General features: G+C 35.7%; 4 protein-coding genes across 4 annotated transcripts; all 4 read right to left on the bottom strand.

Moving 5' to 3' along the window:
• Window positions 1-1,471: 1,471 nt before the first annotated feature.
• LOC113729390 (pollen receptor-like kinase 1) lies at window positions 1,472-2,188 on the bottom strand. Its single transcript, XM_027253692.1, has one exon. The coding sequence runs from the start codon at window positions 2,186-2,188 to the stop codon at window positions 1,472-1,474; it is 717 nt and encodes a 238-aa protein (XP_027109493.1).
• A 1,600-nt stretch (window positions 2,189-3,788) lies between these two features.
• On the bottom strand, window positions 3,789-6,701 carry LOC113729389 (uncharacterized). The gene is made up of 2 exons (XM_027253691.2): window positions 4,868-6,701; window positions 3,789-4,780 (listed from the first exon to the last, which is right to left on the bottom strand). The coding sequence occupies exon 1, from the start codon at window positions 6,550-6,552 to the stop codon at window positions 5,035-5,037; it is 1,518 nt and encodes a 505-aa protein (XP_027109492.2). The 5' UTR covers window positions 6,553-6,701; the 3' UTR covers window positions 3,789-4,780; window positions 4,868-5,034.
• On the bottom strand, window positions 4,072-4,824 carry LOC140036438 (uncharacterized). Its single transcript, XM_072077850.1, has one exon. It carries the CDS (start codon window positions 4,822-4,824, stop codon window positions 4,072-4,074), a length of 753 nt encoding a protein of 250 aa, XP_071933951.1.
• Window positions 6,702-12,557: 5,856 nt separating the features above from the next.
• LOC140036437 (uncharacterized) lies at window positions 12,558-13,542 on the bottom strand. Its single transcript, XM_072077849.1, has 4 exons — window positions 13,405-13,542; window positions 13,091-13,322; window positions 12,845-12,936; window positions 12,558-12,740 (listed from the first exon to the last, which is right to left on the bottom strand). Exons 1-4 carry the CDS (start codon window positions 13,540-13,542, stop codon window positions 12,558-12,560), a joined length of 645 nt encoding a protein of 214 aa, XP_071933950.1.
• Window positions 13,543-25,450: the final 11,908 nt, after the last annotated feature.

The following is a 25,450-nucleotide window of genomic DNA, read 5'->3' as shown; positions in this document are numbered from 1 at the left end:
TCTTTAGTTTAACAAACAAAAATAACACAAAGGCTTCTGAGATGGAAATACAAGAAAAGTAACACCCCCAAAATGTAACAAACATATCACGAATAATAAGAAACTCTGGGATCCATTCTAGTTAATAGCATTTCCTATTGCATGGAATGAAAACAATCCCATCTGACTTTTCTTAGGTAAGCAAGTTAATTTTATTCAATCAATGACAAAAGGATCACCAGGGGCTCTTTAAATCTCTACAGTACTCATAAAGTTTTGATATAATTTCAATTGTGTCCCTTGAAGTTTTGTATATCCATTAGTAGTTTATATGTTCCTAAAGTTATCTTTGATTTTACTTGTTGTTACAGCTACCATAAAGAGGGCTTTTTCAGTTATAAATATAGTGAAAAATCGGTTACGAAATAGAATGGGAGATACTTGGATGAATGATTATTTAATTACTTATATTGAAAAAAATATACTTCTTGAAATTTAAAATGAGAAGGTTGTAAACCGTTATCAAAATATGAAAACTTGTCGTGAGCAATTGTAAATGGTTTAGTCTGCTTTTTGAAATAAAATTATTATTACATTAATAATTTTGAGTTTTTTTATGCTTTTCATGGAATATATGCATCATTTATAGTTGTTGGTGAATTTCATTTCATTTTATTTTTTGCTTAAAAAACTATAAAAAGAGTAGGTAAAAAATTTTGAAATTGTTTTTGCCCCCACTGAGAATTTTTTTTCTGGCTCTACCACTGATCATCAAGCAACAAAAGTTACAGGGATAGTACGTCTACATAGGAAGTGCTGATAAATTCAAGCCTACTTGAGCGTGAAAATTAGTCTATATAATGATGCAATAGTTCATCTACTTCTTATATTTTGGTAATTACTCATTTGAAATTGGGTGAAAGAATCTGATCATCATTGTATGTATTTTTTGACAACTCATATGAAAGACTGAAAACAAGGGAGTGTCGAACCCCAAAAGGCTGCTGATACAACACTAATGATATAGCTGAAATCAGGCGCTCCATTCAATAGAAAACCGGGCAGAGGTGCAAGATTTATGAAAATCATAGTGCCACCTTATAATAATGATAAAGAGTAACATCTGGATGTGCTTTCTCAATTAAGACCAAAGAATAGAACTTTAATTCATGATGTTTCATGTTTAAATAATCTTAAAATTGTATGACTTGAGGACAAATTTTGGTAACGGGACTTTGTCCATCCACATGCTTGTTTATCATACTTGAAGGATGTAACAATCATATATTTGAAAACTCCAAGCACCTTGCATAGAAGGTTTCAATATTGTTGTATGAATTAATGGCTAAAAAGATCAAATCAAGAATAACCATAGTGATCTTTAACCGTGCTGCATGCCAAAGGCATTAGTCCAAGAGAAAAGTTAACAAATTTCTTCAAGAACTAATTCGCCAAAAATGCATGGTAAAGAACTCAAATCAGGTGTTCCTCATCAAGATGGAGGAGGGCTTGGGCAAGGCGTTTGCAGTGGCTTTCCACATAATCCAGGATTACCTGAAAAGCTGCTTGCATTGAAATGGCCATGGACATCAGGAATTGGACCGCTAAAATTGTTGTACGAGACATTGAATGCTCGAAGATTCAAGTAGTTAAACTCAGGAATTCTTCCACTTAGATCATTGTTATCAGCAAGAAAGCCAACTAGGCCTGAGATTCGCGGCAAATCAGGTAGCTCCCCAGAGAAGACATTGCTTGAGATATCAAGCATTATTAACTTGCTTAATTTGGAAAGGGAACCTGGAAGGATACCTGAGAAATTGTTTCCTCTTATGAATAGGCGCCTTAGTTGGCTACAGTTTGATATCCCTTCAGGTAAATTTCCGACGATTTGGTTGTGATTCAGGCTCAAGAGAGCTAGTGATTTTGCTACACAGAGAGAATTAGCATCAAGAACTCCGCTGAGATTGAGTTTGTCTAGATGTATAATTATGACACTCTTCGACATTGCGTTGCAAACAACTCCTTGCCAAATGCAGGGGTCTGAGGTTAAATTCCAGCCCCAGTTTGCACCCCTGTTGATGTTTCCAGGAGAAATTTGGATCATGAATCTGACTAAGGCTTGCCTTACTTCTTCTGTTTCTGATCTAGAAACTGAGAAGAGGAGAAACAACCCCATTAAGGCAGCCCAGAAGAGAATTAATCGACCCATTTTTACTCCTACTTTGGCATGCTAAACTTGATTAACATGCCCACTTTATATAGAAGTTTGCTTCTTCATGGACAAAAAATTTGCATTGTAATCTGCTGAGATAAAACACTACAACTTTTCAAAAGGATATATTATAGCATGACTAAATGAGAAAGTATGCTAGACTCATCATAAAATATAGCAAAAAGTTTAGATATAACTTTCTTTCGTTTTTCTCTTATTTCCTCCATTAAAACTTGTTTTGGTTCACCAAAATTGCCTCGCCATTCAAGCAAACTAGAGAGGCTTCCTGTTTTCTTTAATAGTCAACTAAATCACTTCTCCTCTATTGATCACTAATACCAATTTTGGTTATTAAACAAAATTTACTAACCCTATTTTAATTTTTGGGAGAAAAATCCATATTAAGGGCTTATAAAGATGTGTTTTTTTTCCCCTTTTGTTGTTTTAGGGAATGTATATATATCATGCAGATCTTTCTTTTTCTTCTTGTTAATAAGTAAAATGGACAGATTTATGATTAGCCAATTCCCTAATTAAAAATTTGCTCATTTTTCGTATAATTGCAAGTATTTTAATAAAGCTTGACTTCCATCTCTAATAGTAAGGAGAAAAGTCTGTTGTCAAAATATGAAAATAGAAGTAAGAGTAAGATAAACCGACTTGACATAAAACAAACTTCTGAAGAGGCCGGCACCTATAGTTTTTGTATTTAACTTGAGCATTGTTGTAAGGCGAAAATAACTTTGTTAAACTTGGATGGTTGTCTATGTCAGTCATTTGGAAAAGACAAACTACCTTTAAAACCAAACAAAATCTGAAAATACAATGGCCTGCTGGCATATGGAAAATTAACAAAGCTAATTTTATAGGGCAAATTCCACTTTATCCCTCGTAGTTTAGTGTTTTTCTACATAACTCCTATAGCGTTTTAAAAGTTATACATAACTCTCTCATGATTTGAATTAAAATATTAAAGTGATGAAAATAGTCATTCGTAACGAAACTTTTAAAAATGTCGAAAGTACCCTTATAAATACATAACACACTAATACCGTATGATTTTTATATTTTACCATATAACCCCTTATAATTTTTAAAATATACACATAACCCCCCTTGATTAATAAATAATTTTCAACTTCATATAAAGATATTTTTGACATTTTAGGTGACTCCGTTACAAATGATCATTTCCGTCAATTTAATACTTTAATCCAAACCATGATAAGGTTATGTATAACTTTTAAAATCGTAGGAGGTTTATATAAAAAAAATATTAAACCACAGAGAGGTAAAGTGAAATTTGCCCAATTTATATGATAACAGTGGATATGATGCACACAACATTGATATACAGTAAAGTACCACAATCATGCCACGCAAAATATAAAATTGATTGTCTTAATTTCCACTCAAAAAAAGGCAGAGTTTCGTTTGGTTTTAAATCAATACCTCAAAGATACAAACCTGTCCAACAAAACATTCAACATCATACAATTAAAAATGACATCATGACAGCAAACATTGAATATTAGTGTGGACTGTGGAATGGCCATACGTAAACACATAATAACTTAGCCCCGAGGTATGAGCAACATCGACTGATGAAAGTTCTAAATTAGAAAGCAAAATACATGATCCGTGGACAAATGAAAGAAAGTCAGCCAACTACATATAAACAGAAATGACCATGTATAAACTTCGAGTTAAAAAGACTCATGTCTGGCACCCTTTAATAATCCCTATGAGTCAAAATGGATAGTTCGAAACATAGTGACCAGCAGCAAAATAATGACTGCATCGCCTTGGTGCATCTGGACAACGGCTGTCCATTTTTTTTTTTTTTTTTGGTGCATCTTTGCAGTTCTAACTCTAGTTAGTCACTTCTTTGCCAATCTAGCGGACAGTATAGTAAAATTGCAATCTACAACTGCCCAATATCTAGGATGCCTTAAAGGTTGAAATTTACCCGAATAGGTCTGCACATATGCATCCAACGTGTGCACTTCTCCAATCAGCTTTGTTGGATTCATACTTAAACTATAGTACGTAGCTATCACATGAGAACAAGGAAATCGTAATTCTTTCCACTTCTGACAACTGCATGTGCCCAGTCGAAAATTGACATAGTGTGGATTTCCTCCTCTTTTATTTGGACGACGACCTGTGACAACCGTGTAAAAGCCATTGGCCTCGTGGAAAATCTGCACTTCATGCCCTCTTGCTTTATGTTGATTGGCGACATACTTGTCCCAAGAATACTTTGGCAGAGGGTATCGGCAATCACTTAGCAATTTTCGACTCTCCAAAAACAGTTCCATGGTCTGATTGAATGTAAACTCAACACATGCCTTTATCGGCAAGTAACGAGCATCCCTAAAGGCATTGTTGAAGTATTCTGCCATGTTTGTTGATGTGATGCCCCATCGGTATCCGCCATCTTTGGACAGTGCCCACTGGCTGGGTTCGACTGCCTTTTTCATCAACCATTCATGGGCTTTGGGATTCAGTTCCCATATTTGATTCATGAATTTGTCGAACTTATATTCTTGTCGGGCATATCCAGCAAGCCAGCACAGATTCTTCAATCTAGACAATTTCAACATGACATCAAAAAGCATATGAAGATGCATTTTTAAATAATGGAATAGAAAAAGTGCAATGCAAAATTAATACCTATGGTTTTTGAATTTTTGGGTGAACTCGCTCAGCACATGATCCAAACAAAAACGATGCATTGCCACTGGTTCCCTTCAATCATCTAGCGTCTTCATGGCATTTATGATGCCTTTGTGACAATTTGATATGACACAAATCCCCTGTATATCATGACATACATGAACTCAAAGCTGTCTCATAAACCATTTCCAGCTTCGATTACTTTCTTCATCGACCAATGCAAAAGCGAGAGGTAGGTGATGATTATTGGCATCAATTCCAACGGCTGTAAGTAACTTGGCTTTGTATGGGCCCTTCATAAAAGTCCCATCAACACATACAACTGGCTTTAGATGTGGAAATGCTTGAATAGCAGGAGCAAAAGCCCAAAATACATAGTCAAATATGAAATTCCCATCATGGCTATGAGGGTGATGCATCCACACTACAGCAGTACCTGGATTGGTTGCAACTAATTCCTTCATGTATTTAGGCAGTTGAGAAACGGATGTTGGCCAATCACCGTACACCAGATCAATAGCCCTACGCCGAGCATACCATGCCTTCCTATATGAAATATCAATGTGAAACATTTCCTTAATTGCTGCCTGAATTTCTTTAATACCGTAAATAGGACAACTCTTAAGGTGATGCATGATATACTCGACTACTATATTAGAACATAACTGCGTATGGTCAATGCTGTTGGAGACTCGAACACAAGTGTGGCTCTTGACAAAAGAAACAATCATCCACATCATCTGAGTATGCCACAGAGTTGCCCTTAACTGCCAATTGCAAGGTGGGTGGGAGCTTCGGTTCTTACACTTTACAAACCACGTATTTTGTTTGCTCTCACAAACTTCATATTCTCTATTTTGCTTGATTGACCATAATTTCACAGCTCTAGAAACATGCTTCTTGCTGTCAAATAACATCCCCAACCGTAGGTCCATGGTATGCTCGTTCCACACATTCAAGTGCTCTGCATGACCTCCATTTCCCCCATCAAACGGCAATGTTGCATTAACACTGGCATCATCCTGAAGTGATGTTGTCACATTAGAGGGCCAAGGTGAACCTTCATCACATGCTATATGATCATTTGCTTGACCATCCCTGGCATAGCCCGATCCATCATTGGCAAGGTTATCATCACCAGAATCATCATCACTTGGTTCCGGTTCAGAATCTACTTCATCAATTATCAGATCAATAGGCTCACCTGTGGAGGGAGCAGAGAATGTAGGTAGTTCCGAGTGCTGATTTTCTGCAAGCTTAGTCAACCAAGACAAGTGCCTCTGGATGGTATGGCTCTCATTGTAGCGCCCACTACTTCTATTACGATTCACATTAGATGCTAGAGGGGCCGCACTGATTGATGGTGCAAATTGGGCAGCATATTTGCCTCCTGTACCACCTACAAAGGGTTGGACCAGTTGGGATGCAATATTCGAGGAGTTCAATTGTGCATATGTATTTAGGGCCAACTGTATGTTTGTCTGGTCAACATGCTGTTGGTCCTCAACATCAATGTAAATCTCAGCTGCATATTCTGGTGTTGAACTTTTCAGGTAGTAGAATACATCAACTCCTTTGTCATTCATCAGTGGCATACCAAAAAATATGGCAAAGCCATTGCCATATTCTACTCTGTTTCTAAATGTCAAGTGGACTCTAAATTTATCTCGGTCCAGTTTCATGGCATTATAGATCCTATTAACCAACTCATCATAACCTATTCGTTCATTCAGTATGAGAACTTTTTGGCAAATCGGAGGATCATACGCTATAGATTCTCCAGACAAAATAATTTTGCCTCCCCAATATAGTAGGACTACTATGGGACGCTGCGAGGACATGGTTAACATATCCTGATAATTGACATTTAATCAGTGAATGTAAGATAAAAAATATTTTAAATAGCATAAATTACCACAAGTAACTATTATTAAAAAATCATTTATGTAGTTTCCTTCTGCCAAGCAGCAAATGAGCAGGTTAGTTGAGTACTCCAAAATTAGTAGACTCAAATAGTTTATTTCATCCAAGACAGATAGTTGCTTTGCTTCATTTTATCCAAAGGTAGTTGGTAATAATTGCTCATTTATCAAATCTTTAACGGTGGACAGAACCAATACTTGTTTCTTATCCTTTTGGCTTTATTGAGCTGCTGTTTGATATTTCTATGCAACTTCAAATGAACAAAAAGCATAAGCCATGTTAAATTTCAATCATAGATGGAAGGTTACAAAATTTAGAACCTTTCATGTTTATCATCTGTGTTAGGTACTAGAAATTGCAGAAACTGAAAGCATGTAATGATAAAAAAAAAAAAAAGAACAAATCGACAAACCTGATCTACAGATGAAAGACTATTGTTAGGATTTGCAAATTCAGCTACTAATTCATTTGCAACCTGCACAGGCAAACAAATATATATTAATCAGGCATGCCATCTCTGGTTGAAACAGATTAATCATACAACAGAACAAGAGCAAATCATTCCCAGTAAAAGTAGTTTATAATTCTCCAAGCAGAACCTAAACTTCGTTCCAAAGCCCAAAAACAAAATACCCAACCAATCCCCAAAAATAAGTTACGTTCTTTGAGAGTTACAAGGCTATTAGATAACCTTAGCAAACTCTTAAACTCTGTTAAACCCAAATTTTGTACCTGGGGTTTAAATTCTCACAAGGCTATGAGACCATATTTTGATATTGTTATATAAAATTATCACTTTGAATGGCCACCAGTGTATTGTCTTTTTGAAAATCTACCTACCAAATCTGTGAAGTAGCAATAGTCAGATTCCAAAGTTGTTGGCTTGTATATGTTTGTGTTAGTTCACATGCACAACTTTGCAATAAAACACATCATGGTCTCAATATGATCTTTTGATAAGTCATCATGGTCATGATATTGATCCAATGTATAAGTATTGTAATAAAGCAATAAGTGATAAACAACAATCAACAGGTGTCATCAATGTTTGGTCTCAATACGAATTTATAATGTCAGTAGTTTTACAAATTAAATAATCACCTACCTTTGTCAAGTACTAAAGTTTGTCTCCAATCAAAACTACTGTTCCAAAGGAAGTTAAAGTACAAAATAACACCATGAAGCATATAGATTATTTATATGGAAGAGATAATGAATAGATTAAAATATGCACTTAAAATAAATTGTTAAACAAATCGTTTGTCAACAACCAAAAAAAAAAGCAAATTGTTTTCTTTTGTTGAAAAAAGAAATTTATTTTGATTGTATCACCTGTCAATTGCACATTGTCTAAGTACATCCCTGTATGGTTTATACAAACTGCATTTTGATCTAAGTATACTATATCAACATTCATTTAGTGAACACCTAATTCGTGAAATTGAAATATGGTGGCAACCTTTTTCAATATTGCTAGTGAGAAATTGGTGCCCTTCTATAAATTCATGTTGAATTTGGGCATTTACTCCAAAGTCCCCAAGTAAGACAACTTTTTCAAGTTATGTTCCAATTCATAAACCTTAATCATATGTCACTATATTCAAAATTGGTCAAGTACGATATTCCTCTAATTCCACCAATATTTCTTACTTTTGAAAGATTTACAGTTAGATACTAAATCCTTCCATCAAAAGCACAAGAAATAATTTAGTAAAGAGTAATAGTGGTCAAATTAGTGATAATAATTAGCTTACTAGGATTCCATTCAACCAAAACCCATTACCATATATGATCAAGAATGTGAACTTTAAAAAAAAAAAATCTAACAGAGGAAGGGTGAGAACTAAGAAATGAAAGGGCAAAAGAGAATTTGAACCAAAAGTTCAAAGTTTTTGGGCGATCAAGAATAGAGTTTCTGAAGTGAGGGATAATAGAATCAGCAAGACAATCTTAACCATTGAAACTCCCACCTACTAAAAAGTCAAAAAAAAAAAAAACTCAAAAGTTACAGAAAAAATTCAAAAAAATTAATTATTTTCCCATGAAACAATAACTATTTTTGGATTGACAATAAAAGAACATAAAATAATAAAATAAGCTTCAATTTTCCCAAAGATAGATTTTTTTCTTGGATTGGCAAACTATTGCAGCACAATTACCACACAACTCGTGCAAAACGCAAACAAGGATTCGATCCCACAATCAGATGTTTCTATTAAATAGCCCCAATTCAAAGTTTTCTTTTTTGACATTTTCCCCTAAAAATAGCTTTTGATCACAATTCAGAAACCTATTGCACTTCAGCCGACATCACATTTTAACATTTCAAAATTCTAGAGTTTGATTCAGAGCACCAGATTTCAAAATCCTATTCTACATATTAATCTAGTGTACATTTCTAGAATAGTCTGCACTTCACTTTTATCAAGGGCACCCAAAAATGCTTTTAAAAAATAGAAAGAAAAAAAAACAAAATCATAACAAGCTAACAGCATGAATGAGGGAGAGACATTGGAGGCAAATGACGAGCTGAGACGGAGGAAGACAACGACGGCGGCAGAGGAGGTGGAGTGGCTGAGACGATCCGAGGAAGAGGAGAATGGCGGAGGTAATTTCCGATGGAGGACTGGCGTGCTGGGTAGAGAGGGTCAGCAGATGAGGAGCAGGGGAGGAGGGCTACGTGCGGCGGTGGCGTTTGTTCGGAAAACCACAGAAGATCGACGGGACGGTGGAACCACAGAAGTAAATGAAGAAGGGGAGTGCAGTGTGACTAAGGTTTAAGCCCGCCATAAAAAGCCCGCCAAAATTTCAGAAACTTCACCTGAGGCATCTGACTATGACTGTTTCACTTAGTTATCTCAAAGTTTTAAAAATTATACAAAAAAAAAAAAATTACCCTTAATTTGACACTTTTGGTAACCAAACCTTAAAATAGGGTCAAAAATTTAATGAATATCCTAGTACTTTATTGGTAGGGATGGCAACGGGGCAGGGTTGGGGCAGGGGAGCCTATTAGTTCCCCCCGTCCCCCACCCCGTCCCCCGTTTCCTGCTCCCCACGCCTTGCCCCGCTTCCCCCGCGGGCGCACCCGCGGGGTTAATAAAATTTTATTATAATTAAATTTTATTAAATAATCAAGTACTAAAATATCAACACATCACCAAATTATTATTCATTGTAATTTTACAATTGAAACTCATAAAAACAATCAAACAGAAGTTATTTGAATACAATCCAATATGATGAAATAAATATAACTAAAATAGTCAAGTTTTCATTTTTAGTACAAATGCAATCACTAATTCTTTATTGTGTTTGTGCTTTTTTTTGAGAAAAAAGTATTATTCTATTAAGTGTAATTAGAAATTTAGTATAAATGTATTAGTAAATTTAGTATAACTAATTAATAAATTTTATTAGTAGACATGCATAATTATTCATATAATTGTTAATATCAATTATATTACATAAACTAATATACATTATATAATACATCTAACTAATAATATCATTATCATAAGTTTATAACTAATTAACTTACATATTATATATATTTATATATATATATATATATATATTTTTTTTTTTTGCGGGTGGCGGGGCGGGGGATGGGGCGGGGGTATACTCCCCCGCCCCCAGCCCCGTTTCTAAGCGGGGGGAAACCAACCCCCGCCCCGAGAGCCCCCAGCGGGCACCCGCCCCCATTGCCATCCCTATTTATTGGTAGGGATGGCAACGCGGTCACCCGCCCCGCGGGGGGCTAATGGGGAGGCGGCTGGGCCGGGGGGTAGGGTGGGGACAGGGGGAATTTTTTTCCCCCCGCTTAGAAACGGGGCGGGGGGGGGGAGAAGTGTACCCCCGCCCCGCCACCCGCTTTAAAAAAATAAATATATATGTATATAATTATATATATAATATATAATTTAATTAGTTACAAACTTATGATAATGATATTATTAGTTATATGTATTATATAATGTCTATTAGTATATATAATATAATTGATATTATTAATTATACTAATAATTATATATGTGTACTAATACAAATTATTAATTGGTTATACTAAATTTACTAATACATTTATACTAAATCCCTAATTACACTTAATACAATAACATTTTTTTCTTAAAAAAAGCACAAGCACAATAATGAATTAGTGATTGTATTTGTGCCAAAAGTGAAAACTTGACTACTTTAGTTATATTTATTTCATCATGTTGGATTGTATTCAAATAATTTTTATTTGATGTTTTTATAAGTTTCAATTATAAAATTACAATGAATAATAATTTGATGATGTGTTGATATTTTAGTACTTGATTATTTGCTAAAATTTAACCATAATAAAATTATATAACAATTTTTTATTAGCCCCGTGGGGACACCCGCGGGGAAAGCGGGGCGGGGGGAGCGAGGGATGGGGGCGGGGGGAGTTTGTAGGCAGCGGGGCGGGGGATGGGGGAGGGGTCCCCCGCCCCAACCCCGCCCCGTTGCCATCCCTATTTATTGGGGATATAGATTTTTTTATTTTTAGATAGAGAAAAAGCTGATATCTTTTTTTTTTAACTTGTGGACTTTTTTTTTGATGAAAAGTTTATGGACTAGTTCAATGATGGAACTATCATGGTTTGGTAGTGATGTTGATCCACTGTTTTTAATTATTGTTGATTTATTCTTAATTTTGATATAAAAAAGAGTTGCAAAAAAAATTAAATGATATTAAAAGCTATAAAAAATATTACTAATTTAAATTTGATCAAGATGGAGGTTTGGGACAATATTGATAGTTCTTCTATATTTCTAATGAAATATAAGAGAAATGAAATAGAAGGGAATAGGAAACAAATTATAAAATCCGTCATTTGTATAAAGATGGCAACAAGGAAATTTTATTAAAATATTAAGATTAGTATTATCATTTTAAATTAGCAGGGGAAATAGGTGTAATTTTTGAAACATTAGAAAAGTTAAATGAAATTGTTATAAACCTTAGGAGAGGTTTTTGAAATTATCCAAAAAAGCTTTAGACCTGCTGCATTTTTGAATCGCGAGAGCTAGATTTTTATTTTTTTGGGTAAAACTGCGGCTCCATTTGGATTGGCTATTTTTTAGGGTGTTTTCGAAAAATTTTACTGTAGCATTTTTTCAAATATTGTTGATGTCATTTGGATAGGTTGTTTTTCAAAAACTCATTGTTTTTGAAAAACTTCTACGGTTGGATTGATCTATATTTCAAAAACAACTACACTTTGATATTCCATAAAATGCATTCGCCGGTAAATTAATTTCTACCCTCGAATCATGGAAATTGGCGTTGTAGTTGGGCATTAATTTACAGATGATATTGGCTTGAACATACCTGCCATGCATGTATAAATATACCCCTGTTTAGCCATTGCATGCTTAGTATTCAAAAAAGGATATGTGACTTTTAGATAAATGGTCAGATCATTCGTAAAAATGGATAGATTAGTACCATAACAATTGAAGCGAACTTTAATTCAAGAGTTGCTACCAACGTCAAATTGAAATGTGAAAAGGAAATAATCTAGAGAGCGTCCAAATAATTGATCCCATACACAACCAAATATCATATGAACTAAAGTATCTCAAAGGAATATAACGGATGATAGAATGAGCATGTTAAATGTCCTAGTAGCTAACAATTAGTAGCTAGTCCAATGGCGAATTGCTACTTGTGTGAATTGAGATACATGTGAGCCGCTATTGCCTGCTGATCTTCGTTCCAGTTGTCTATGCCCTACTGTGAAAAATCGAAATTTTGACCTCCCTGAACTTCATTCCCTGCATCCTGTGCATCTGCTAAGGCACCGAGGGCTGCTTCTTCGTTGAAGTACATATCATTGGGCATATTATCTCGGATGAAGTTGTGCAGCGTACAACATGCAAGCACAATGTTGTTTTGAGTTGCTATTAGATAGTTCTGCATTGGACCTTTGAATATTGGAAATCGCTTCTTAAGAATTCAAAAAGTTCGTTCAATAATATTTCTAAGTGAAGCATGCCGCCGATTGAACAAAGTTTAACTGCTCGCTCATGCTGTGTGCCACGAGCACCCCTAAAAGGTGCCATAAACCTAGGCATGTTAGTGTATGCAGTATCCCCCGCATAATATTTTCCTAAGCAACCATGAAATAAGATTAGAGTCAGTGTTATAAGTTAAATGTACATAACTACATAACTGAGCCGAAGCAATCCAGGCAACACAATTAATTCCACATAGGGTGAAGTTGTTTCCTTCAACATATGAAAAATAGCAGTAGGGTGGCATACCTTCAGGTGCCATTGGAAACCCTAAATTTAGATCAAGCAAGGTGTTTCGGAGAATTCTAGCATCGTGGGTACTGCCCTCGTAACCGACTCGAACATAAACAAATCGCATGTCATGATCGCAAACCGCTAGAACATTTTGAGATAACCCACTGTACCTATTTCTGTACCTCTCTTGTATCTCTGCTCTCACCCAAGCCGAGACGTGGGTTCCATCTAAGACTCCAACACAATTCTATTAGCAAATTGACATAGTTAGGATCTTCTAAACGAATTTCGAAATTGTTAAAGATGTATACCATTTCGTAGTTATTTACCTTGAACCACGGCCAAAACAATTGATTATTTATAATTCTAGGGTGCGTGTCATTGAAATTTCTTGGCCTAACGAGATCACGATCAAGTCGCACCAATGCTCGCAGGACACGATGTACATGTTGATCAATTGTCTCCATTGAATGCTGGAAGCAATCAGCTAGAATCCGATGCCACTCATCATGGTCAAGCGCATTAGCGTTAAAGCAATGGACTCATGAATCCCAACTCTCTGAGAAGGATAGGCATGCCAGTAACCACGCTCAACCAATAGATCGCACAGGTGCAGGAAAAGGGGAACATCCATGCGCATGTTCTCGATAATTCTATCTCGGTGGCTGTTTATCAGCTCAAGCACGTAATCCCTGCCGGAGAGTGCACTATCACGAACTCTTCTTTTTCTAGGGGTAGGATTAATGAATGGGTCAAAAAAATCATGCCGAATGGCACAACCGCCATAAGTATCTGGTCTAGATCGATACCATCTCTCTCATCGTCCAGTTGACCACCCTAAATGTGGATGTCGTTATCCATGAAGTTGGCACCAGCTATCTCTACAACTCCCGGTCGATTCCCTGCACATTAATGTCCCAAATACAGAAAAAAAAGTTGTCAAACCTGCTGCATCCCTAGAAGCCACCACTTTATACATAAAAAAATGTCCATATTTATAAAAGCAAGAATACTCAAGAACATGAGGCCAATTTCATATTTCAAGAAAAAAAGATTATTCGGACAACCTGTAATCTAGAAGACAAATTTGGACCAATATTAAAGTTATGCCATATAATATCGGATATGAGTGATTCGACAACAGATGACAATAAACATATTAACTAGTTATACTGAACTCAAATGCATTCAAAACAAGTATTCAAGTCCAAGTCCATCCAAATGCACAGTCAAGCTAACTAGTTTAACTGTAGAGTTATCCAATGGGGATATGTGGTAGCTAAGGATAAATGGAACATCCAACCGTGGCAACATTCTTTCATATCACAACTACGAAAAAATGGAAGAAACTAATAAAATTGTTCCGTGATACAGTGGCATAAGCATTTTTTAAGTGCACAAACTCATACTACTTAAATGCCTAAGCAAGCCTCAAATAATATCCACGGGAAAATGAACCAACATAAATAAGATGTCATCTCATAAGGCTAAAAAAGATAAAATGGATGTCGTGAGCGTCTATACTGGGGTAGGAACCCCCGGTGCCTCACAAACACAATTTCTCCGTTCCTATGCATTTGGACAAGGTATTAGGCAAATGCAATTTCTTGTTCCGGGGTGAAACTATTACGTTCCATATACTTCGCTTTCGATTGACTCATTTTTTTTTTCTTTTGGATGGCAAAATAAAAAATAGAGGTGACGCAAAAAAAAACAACAACAGAGGGTGAAGTGCCATTCATCTATATCATGATCGAAGGCAACCTTGACTTATTGATTAAGTGTAGGATCTTGTCGATAACTCACCTTGAAGTAGTTGGTGAGGCAAAGTTGAAGATCATTTTCTCCCTGAGCTGATTTTGACGAACAAGTACTGAATCCCCTACTTCTTTGCAAAGCTGTGATAAAGTTGGCAAATCTATGAAAATGCATCTAAAAATTAGACAAGCTGCACTTAGTTGATACCCTTCCAAGCACGCCAAGTCAAAGGGGGCATATAGTTGTACTAGGATACCTCCAGGGTGGATCAAACAAATCGGCGATCTCAAAGCCAAGTTAAGTAGCAAAGTTGATTCCCTAATCCTCCTAACATGAAATATGTGAGGCATTCAATGTATGAAAATATAGGCTGATCAAGTGAGCATGTTTGAGATTGAAGAATATTAAAAAAAAAAAGGTCAGAAAGAGCAAGAATCCTGGAAGCTTTTGGTCAACAGCCAAATGCACAACAGTTACGCTTGCAGCCATAATTAAACAGAAATTGTGATTGAACCATAACGGTGATTTAGGTGTGCCTTAATAAAGCAGATTTACACAGCCAAAAAAGCACAACAAATTGCTCAGTTACCAAATCAATATACCAAATGCTTTGTTGAGTGCTTTTAGAGGCACAATAACGAGCAGTTTAACACTTTTAAAACAAGAGCTAAATTGATATATAACCCCTAAATGGTGCATATGAACGCGTTGCAAGGTTCTAGATTGTTATAGCCACTAGAACATAAAAGGCAGCTTGAAGAATGTGAGGTGAAGACACCAAATTGACAGCAGAATCAGAAACAAAAGCATAAGCAAGAACATAAACCAATAAACATTCTTCAGGTGCCATAAACGATTCCCTAACAGCAATTTTTGCTAAGCAGCCCTGACATGTAACTATACAGGACCAGGAATTTAGGCGTAACAGCAATTCGAACAGCAAACAGCTGTAAATGTAAGTCAAGGTAACAATGTAACATTTGCACCAAGGTTATATGCCATAACTAGGCTTTTGTTTTCCTCAAAGCTTAGGGTATAATCAGCAACGTTAAGCAAATGGAATGCCATGAAGTCGAATTAGCATGAAGACAGCTCAAACTTTGCAAAACATCATATTCAAGCCCGGTCTGTCATATTACTGCTAAGGTAGACCAAAACTCTACAGTTTTTAAATAGTTTTTGTGACATAGCTAAGTATTTTGAATAAAAATGGCAAGCACACTGGGAGAATGCTGTCATTCATCACAATACATACTCAACAAATATTCAAACAGCTTATAATTATTTGTTCTGAGCTTCTTCACTACAAAGTCTAATATTTAGGATTTAGATAGATTAAATGTGATTTCCATAATAGACAAGGTAGCATTTCCATGCAATTTTAAACTTCCACACCAATGTCACTTAATCTAGTCATTAATGACCAAATAATAACAGTCACAAAATTTTTGCTATGTCTAGTGCATCCAAATATCCTTCCACCGTAACAAAAGTAGGAATTGAAACAAATTGCATCAGTTCTAAGACAAAGTAAAAATGGATTCATGGCTAAAGTAGTCCATAACCTTTGAGTTCAGGACCAAGATAAGCCAAACAAGCACCACAGAAAATCCATTAGCTAGTCATTGAAGAGAAACAGACACTGGTGACTAATAAGCTACCATACTCTTACTGTAGCAATTGTCGTGAATAATTGAAGAGAAAGTGAGAATCTGCTTGACTGACTACAGAAAAGAAAAAACAAGCCTACAACTTGACATGAACTAAAGTATGAACCTCAAAACCAAACAAAAACAACCAAATGTCCAAGAATAGAAACAACAACTCAACCAATTTTATGAAATTGTTATCTAAAGTTGCTACTGATTCTCTGATAGCATATTGAACATGTATCGAAATTGTCAAGTGCCTTCTGTGTAAAAGTTTGATAATGTATGATAGGTGATAGCTCAGTACTCAAAATTCTAAAAGAAAGCCAAAAACTGAATGTCAAAATTCAGCCCTAATTTGTACGGCAACATTCCCAAATTAATTACCTCCTATAGATCGAATGGGGATCTGCTAAACTTGAGCTGTATTGAGCAAGGTATTGAACAAAGCCAATTGAGCACAATTTGTAAACACGCACCGTTCTTCAGACCACCTCCTTTCCGTCCCCGTGTTAGCTGCTGCTGATTTCCCTGGAGATGCGTCGCTCAACTCTAGTGAATCCGAGATATCATTTACTACTAAGCTTCTGAGAAGTGTTTCATGCTGCTACATGGTGGTAGAGCTCAAAAGGTTACAAGTGGTGATGGCAAACGAATTACATCGACGGGAAATACTCCAAAGTGGGCAGGAGGTTCCAACGGTATAGCTAAAGTGTTCGAAATACAACTGCTAGCCGAATGCATTTCATAGAATGGAAACAGGTGTTTTCGTATATCTCACCCAAACGATGTCGTATTACTGTAGACCTTTGAGCACATTATGTTGACTAATAGGTTGTTTATTGACTACAACTACTAGTATTTAAAAAATTCGCCGATCCAAACAGAGCCTGCATTTTCAGCCCCATTTTCATAGCAGTAATCAGTAAACCTTTATTTTTCTTTTTACACATAACAGAAACAATTATTTCCTTTGCTGGAAACATCATTAGCATCTTAACACTGGTCTCAGATCAATTCGCATTAAGTTTGCTTAATATCTATCAGTCTTTGAAATAAAGAATAGAAGTTAGTTTGTACATGTATTCTCGTGTTTAAATATTACATCTGTTTCATAATTATATATGACTTGAGGACAAATCTTGGAAAAAGGACTTGATCCATTCCTTTACATGCTATATATATATATATAGCTTTACATTATATGAAGCAAGGGTCTATCGTCCTTTTGTGCAACTTGTGCTACCACAGTGGAAGTAAGATGTCCAAACAATATCCATGTTAATATATATATATAGCTTTACATTATATGAAGCAAGGGCCTATCGTCCTTTTTGTGCAACCAATGCTAACCACAATGGAAGTAAGACGTCCAAACATCTATGTTAATGTTTGCAACATATTTAGTTGGCTATCACCTAAAGCTTTTACTCCTTTTGCACACATTAGGCAAGGAAGTAAGATATCAGATCTCTTTAAAAGCATCGGAACTAGCAGTGCACTTTTCACTGTTATGAGACTTAAGCTTGTATGTGATAGTTGAATTTTCAGCCTGCACCACCTATTGTTGGCCACCATTCTTCCTTAGCTCTGCTCTCTTAAAATGTTTCTTCTTCCGATTTTTTTTTGGGGTAAAAATGTTTCTTCTTCATTCAAGCTCTTTTGCAGCCATCCTCTTTGTTTGTGAGAGCAAAGTAGATACTGGCCCACTTATTATTCACTCATGATGCTGATTTGGAAAGACCTTTTTTTTTTTTTCCAAAATTCTACAGTTGTGAATTAAATAAATTTCTCTTTTATGATATCTTCAACGATGTTTAACCTAGTTTTTACTTGCAGATATGTTCTCTTGCATTAGAAAGTTTCAAAATTGCTGGGAATGAGGACATTAAGAAGCTTTCTTAATATATCTAGCTATGGAGTATCGATGTGAACTAATTCTCTGACAATGTAATCTAATTATTATAAAAAATGTTATGACTTTTGCGTTTTGTAAAATGTTTATTGATGGATGCATATTATTAGTTGGTTTTTGTATTGGCTGATCCAACTTAGTCTAAACACAGCTCAAGGGTCATGACATTAAATAAATAGACATTTGAAGCCAAAGCAGGTCTCTTGGTGTGTTTGGTTCCTTTGTGACTTTTTCCTTTACAATATGTTAGTGTTTAGAAGAAATATATTAGTTTGTTTTGCATGGATTTCCTTCTCGACTAATGTGTATGTACATATGAAGGAGTTGTACTGTATATTGCAACTCCACCCTAATAATTATTGCACTTAGACATTCTTCTTTCCTTAAGAGACAATGCTTTTAAATTTAGTAGAAGATAACCTATTAGTGAAAACACATCGAGAGATCCCTTTAAAGAGTCCAATATGTAAGTCAATAACCCAATTTTGACCCAAAAATTTAAGCTATTAGGTCTCCAATTCTTACATATTAATCGTTCTTTTTCCATCTTTTGAAGCAACGTGGGACATAATCTTTTACTCATAAATTACAAGCTCTTCTCCAAACCCATTTTAATATTTAATACAAGTTCACCTTAACAACTAAATCGAACCCCTGGTAAACCCATGACGCATCTAATTCAACACCAATACCTAATGTCACCTCTTCTCCCAATCATGAACCAACCGGACCTCCTGCCAAATCCATGACCCAGCTAGTCCAACACCAGCTACCCTTTCATGATTAACCCCTCATATTGAATCCATATTTAACGAAATTTACAAGTTCTTCTCCCAATCATAGACCAACCGGACCCCTCGAAAAATTCATGACGCATCTGGTTCAACACTAACACTTAAAGATTATCTTTTCTCCCAATCATGGACCAATCGGACCCCCAGCCAAACTCATTGCACATTGGTCCAAAATCAGCCAAACTCCTTGACACTTTGGTCTATTATCAAAAAGAAAATTTTCACCGGTCCAATTTCGAGAATAATCTATTTTCCCATGAGTAGTCCAAACTCACAACTAGAAGCTCTCTTCTGTCCACCAATACCTAAGGTCGTCTCTTCTCCCAATCATAGACCAATCGAACCTCCAACCAAACCCATGATACTTTGATGTCAAGAAGAGAATTTTCACTGGACTAACTTCGAAAAGAATTCACTTTTCCATGAGTAGTTCAAACTCACAACTAGAAGCTCTTTTCGGTCCACCAACACCCAAGGTCGTATTGTCTCTGAATCATAGACCAATGGGACCCTAGCCAAACCCATGGTGTATCTAGTCCAACATCAACCAAACTCCTTGACAATTTGGTCCACTATCAAGAAAAGAATTTTCACCGGCCCAATTCCAAGGAGAGAATTTTCACCAATTCAACTATGAGAAGAATCCACTTGGCCATGAGTAACCCAGACTCACAACCAGAAGCTCTGATACCACTTGTTAAGGAGAAATATCTTGAGAAAGTCCACCAAAGAGTCTAAAATGTAAGTTAGGAGTTCAACTTTGACCCAAAAGTTTAAGTAATTAGGTATTAGACCCTTACTTACGCTTCTCCATCCCTCGAATCAATATGAGACATAATCTTTTACTCATGAATCTAGCATAACCACTCAGCAACCAAGGAAAATATGTACTAAGTTGGCTTTACACATAGGTTTTATAAGTTTTATCAAAAGTTTGATTCTTAACGATAAAAAGTATATATAGCATTCAAGTTTTATGTGTATGTGAACTAATATACTACGTAATAATTTTATTATGGTATTGGTACCTGTTATATGTGAACTGTCAGGAACTGTACATTATCCATTCCCTTGCTGGAACAAAATACGGTAATTTTTTCGGAGATCAAGAATACAAGCTCAAAATCTGACATTACCCATTCCCCTATTGGATCAAACTACGGTATTTTTTTTTTGGAGATTCAGAACATAGGCTTAAAATCAGCAAGAGAAACGAGCCCAATCACAAGAGTTGATCCATTTTTTCTATAGTTTCTCCATGCACTCTTAATGTTAGTGTTAGTTTTGTATATAAGCTGACAAATCTAAAATTACATCAATTAGTACTTAATCAGTATAGGTGCCACTTAATATACTCCAAAATTCTGTAAAAACCATAAAAATCTTTCCCTTTTTAGTCCCTAGAACCACATATTGTCTTCTTATTTCTATAGCTCATCCATGTATATATTGATCATATGCATAATCGTAGAAACATTGATGCCCTAATCAAGATTATCATCTTTAACCCGAGAAAGCAACAAGCTTTGAACGATGTCTGACATGATGATCCCAGATGAATTAATTGAAGAAATTTTTTCAAGACTCCCTGTAAAGACCCTCATAAGATTCAGGTGCTCATCGAAACCATGGCAAGCCGTAACTGGCAGCCCAGAGTTCATCAGAAAAAACTTGACCAATTCCTCCAGTTACACGCTTATCCAAGGAATTACCAAGGACGTGGATGACGAGGAGGAAGAAAAATACCTTTACTCTGCAGATTATGATTCTTTCCTCAAAACAGGCTGCGCCAATTTCAATGAACTCAATCTTCTAGTACCATGTCCCAGGTTTGATGAAATCTTGGGTTCATCCAATGGACTGCTTTGCGTATGGAAAGAGAACCTTTGGAATGAAATCATGTTATTTTGTGGAACCCATCAACTAGAGAATATCGACGTTTACCGTTCTCTGAGATTAGAAGAACTGGTCACTCAGAACTACCTGTATATGGGTTTGGGTATGACTCTGTGAATGATGATTATAGGTTATTGTTATGTTACAGATTGCAAATGCTGCTGATAATACTATAGTTCAGGTTAATCGTTTGAAGTTGGATTCTTGGTGAAGGGTTCTAGAACTTTCTTATCATTTTGAGTACTCGAAGAACAGAAAGCTTGCTAATGGCACATTGCATTGGGTCGTAAAGGCGACTTCACATCCCAAGTCTGAGGAACTTATTGCTGCAGTTGATCTGGTAACAAAGGAATACAGGTTACTGTCGATACCCGACAACAATTTTTGTGTGGGTTTGGGAATTTAGGGGTTTTCGTAGGATGCATGTGTCTAATTTATGATCGTACAATCGATTTTACCATTGATATATGGGTAATGAAGTAGTATGGGGTCAAGGAATCTTGGACTCATTTGATTTCGATTGAAGAATGCGACCTGTATGAACCCAATATCTGGTGGTCAAATGAAGACAGTTTTTTGTGGTTAATCACGCCAATAGCTTATTCTAAATGTGGTAGACGAGTGCTTTTGGGACAGGCTAGTCAGCCGCTACTGTGGTGTGATCTTGAGAGTGAGTCAGTAAGTTATCCAGAGACAGAAGTTCCTTGTCATCCTAACAATAAACGTCCTCTTGCTGATGAGTACTTTGAATTGGGTATATTGTTGCAAAGCCTTGTTAAGCTTAGTGGTGAGAGTTGCGAGAGTTGCAGAACAAACAAGAAATCTCGAAAACTGAGAAGGAAGAGAAGAACTAGAAGAAGAAAATTGGTGAGCTCACAAGCTTTCTTTCTTGTTCTAGTAGTAAAAATTAGGTTTAGTTTTAGCATTTTCTAGTATGCAGTAAAAACAGTTACTCCCTTTGCTTGGCATTGTAAAAGTAGGAATTGGATTTCCTAGCTAACATGCCATTACGGGCTGAACTATGACACATGAGATTTTGAAACCATTTGTAGAATTATAGCTAATGTCGGCTAATGCTTTCTTACTTGACGCAACCAAATGTGAGATTCCCGCAATCTGGTGTGACCTTTCAGGCTTTGTTTGTCTTTTCCTGATTGATTTTGAAGGTTGTGCAATAAGAGACCTAAGGGACCAGCAAGACATGGGATTCTGACTCTCAGTTGAAGATAGTTTTAGGTGAATATCTTCTCTTACGGGGCTTGCATCTCCTGCATGCGTGCATAATAGTAGAATGAGGTGTATAATCTGTGAAAAAAGCCTTAATTGGATTAGAGATCCGTTTAACTAAAGGTTGGATCTAAATTTGTTGAAGACAATCAGTAGAAAATTTTGGCAATTCATTTTTAAGATAGTTTGTCAGCTTATTGTAAATTCGTTACTACCAGCCCCCTGCCTTCTTTTTTCAGTTAAGCTCTGTAACTTAATCTTCACAAGATTGTGTTTGTATTTCCTGTGCAACTGGTTTCTTTAGAAAGGTTTCTATGATCAGTAGGAGTTCTTGATTCACAAATCAGTTTTATGGGGTGGAATGACAAATCTTGGCAGTTGGCACATTTAGGGAGGGGGGGGGGAGAAACCATTATGGTAGTCCTTTTCAGAAATCTATAGGTATAAAATTTACACAGGGGATCATGATGGCAAAAAGGATTATAATTAAAGGGTCTAATGATTTACATGGTTAGGTGTGGTAAATTTGCAACTACATGGTAGTCCGGCTTAGAAATCCACAAGGGATAGTTAGAATCTATATATATATATATATATTTACCAACTAAAGCGTGAGATTTATACTGAGTCCTGTAACTCTAAACATAAACTATTTTCTGCCTTTTAAAGAATTTATTTAACATTTTCTGCTGAAAATTTGGAATGATTTTTCCCTACATGTTCTATTGTTCTCGAATTTGGTTTTCTTTTTGATATTGTCTAGTATCTACCATGTTACACCAAATTCTCTCTTTGTAGTTGCAGTTAGAACTTTGCTGCACAAGAAAGTTCTGAAACAGTAGGGAAAGAAGACTTTAAGAAGCATAATATTCGATCATTGAGTCTATGTGGAGTAAATTTGTGACTATGTAGTGTAAAGATCATTAGAAACCTTATGTCTTTGTGCTTTCTTTCTAAGAGCTTATAGCTAGATGCCTAGTACAAAATTGGTATTTTTATTAACTAATCCAATTTAATTTATACGCACCTGAAGAGTCATTTTGTTTAAACCAGTTACAGATATCTTCCTCTCATCATGCCCTCTCTCTGTTGTTTCCTATTGATTTGTTCTTTCTCCTATCTTGATGATCCCTTGTGCTTGAATTTGATTATTTTGCATACATTGAACTGATTTTTCTTTTGCTTGGCAAAATATTATCCAATTTGGAACCCTTTAATTTGAAGTCAAATTAAATATTGCTAAGGATTTTTCTAAGCGGTGCTCGATTTAGATGAATACTAGTTAGTATACCTTTTTTATCGTATGATTATATATACCCTCATTATATTTAGACATTTTTTTGATGTAACTTCATATTTTAAAAGAACTTGCACTTTTGTGTCTCTCTTTACCTTTGCTCATAGGGCAATGGGATGGTTAGACAGACTTTACTGCTAGTTTGTAAAATTGTGAATAGTGTAGATAAAGGAAATAAGAAGAGTAAATCTTATATACACTGACAGTGTATACAATATCACCGCTTGATTCATGACATGTGTACAAAAGTTGAATTTTAAATTCAAATTTTGTATATTTGTCATTCATCCAACGTTGATGGTTAGACAGACTTTACTGCTAGTTAGTAAAATTGTGAATAATGTAGATAAAGGAAATAAGAAGAGTAAATCTTATATACACTGATAGTGTATACAATATCACCGCTTGATTCATGACATGTGTACAAAAGTTGAATTTTAAATTCAAATTTTGTATAGTTGTCATTCATCCAACGCTGATAGAGTCAAATACTTAAGTTTTGCCGATGAACCATATATTACGATTTCAAACATTCTACAAAATGCGAGAAAAAGAGGTGATTTCGTGATATATGTGTAAAGCAATCATCCCTTTAAGATATATGTAGCAAGTTAAAACTCTTTTGCACTAACTTTTTCAGTTATTCTCCTTTGACTAAGCTGCAATTTATACAATGCTTTTCACTATAGTCGAAAGCGATCAATTACAAGGGAAGAAAAGGAAAAAAAAAAAGAAAAAAAGATCGTGCTCCTCCTAGAACGCTTCGATTCATTTTGGCCAATTTTTGTATAAATTTCTTAACACATGAAAAATTCTTCCTACATTCACAATATTTACTATCTGGAAACTTTACTAACTAGCCAAATAATTGACAGGAATGAATAATATTGTGCATAACTGAAGAAGATTAATCTAAATGTGAAAATTATCCATTAAAAGGATGTCAAAGGAGAGAAAAATCAATATGAACCAATTTTCCCAAACGAGGTTGTCCAAATTTGTTTATGAAATTTTGACACAGACCAGATGTGACTGATTATTTTTGTTCTTTTATAAAAGAACTGAAGAAATTCATTAGTGACAAAGAACATGAATGGTGCAGTACAGAATGGTTCCAAGTTTTTGATAGAGCAATGTGTAAGCATGTGGAAAATATAGGATCTGATCACAGTATGTTGCTAATTGATTCAAGTCCTTCATTTGGGAAAAAGAAAAAGAGATTTTATTTTGATAAAAGATGGTTAAACAAGGAAGACATGTGTCAGGTAGTGGAAAGAGCCTGGAATATGGAGTGTGAAGGATCAAGAATGTATAAAATAAAAGAAAAGATCGCCAATTGTAGAGTTGAGTTATTGAAGTGGAGGAATAATTTTCAGGAGAACTCAAGAAGGAGAATTGAGGAGGTGAAAAATCAGTTGGTAGAGATCAGAAAGGGGTCAGACCAAAATAGTAGGGAGAGATATAAAGATTTGAAAAATCAGTTGAGACTAGCCTATGAGGATGAGGAACTGTTTTGGTGTCAAAAGGCTAGAGTAAGTTGGTTGATGGACGAAGACCAGAATTCTCAGTATTTCCATGCATGTGCCAAGGGAAGGAGGATTCGGAATAAGATACTAAACATACAAAGAGCAGATGAGACTTGGACTAAAAATGAACAAGAGCTAGGGGCAGAAGTTGAGGAGTATTATCGAAAGTTCACTAGTTCTGGAGGGCAGTGTTTGGAGGAAATACTTGATGGAATTCCACACTCACTCACTGACCAAATAAACAACAACTTAACCAAAGCTGTAGAAGAAAAAGAAGTAAAGAAAGCCTTGTTCTCAATGAATCCTAATAAAG

This window comes from Coffea arabica, chromosome 2e (assembly GCF_036785885.1).
Source record: "Coffea arabica cultivar ET-39 chromosome 2e, Coffea Arabica ET-39 HiFi, whole genome shotgun sequence".
NCBI classification, from domain to species: domain Eukaryota; kingdom Viridiplantae; phylum Streptophyta; class Magnoliopsida; order Gentianales; family Rubiaceae; genus Coffea; species Coffea arabica.
Note: the sequence above shows the minus strand (reverse complement) of the source record. Positions and strands in the feature narration are given on the sequence as shown.

What these genes read in the sequence shown, in the direction of transcription:
- LOC113729389 (XM_027253691.2), bottom strand. Translation starts at nt 6,552, where the DNA reads ATGAAACTGGACCGAGATAAATTTAGAGTCCACTTGACATTTAGAAAC.
- LOC140036437 (XM_072077849.1), bottom strand. Translation starts at nt 13,542, where the DNA reads ATGGAGACAATTGATCAACATGTACATCGTGTCCTGCGAGCATTGGTG. An exon ending in TGTTTTGGCCGTGGTTCAAG is followed by an intron (nt 13,323 to 13,404) that starts GTAAATAACTAC and finishes ATTTGCTAATAG; the next exon opens with AATTGTGTTGGAGTCTTAGA. An exon ending in GCACACAGCATGAGCGAGCA is followed by an intron (nt 12,741 to 12,844) that starts GTTAAACTTTGT and finishes GGTCCAATGCAG; the next exon opens with AACTATCTAATAGCAACTCA.
- LOC113729390 (XM_027253692.1), bottom strand. Translation starts at nt 2,188, where the DNA reads ATGGGTCGATTAATTCTCTTCTGGGCTGCCTTAATGGGGTTGTTTCTC.
- LOC140036438 (XM_072077850.1), bottom strand. Translation starts at nt 4,824, where the DNA reads ATGCATCTTCATATGCTTTTTGATGTCATGTTGAAATTGTCTAGATTG.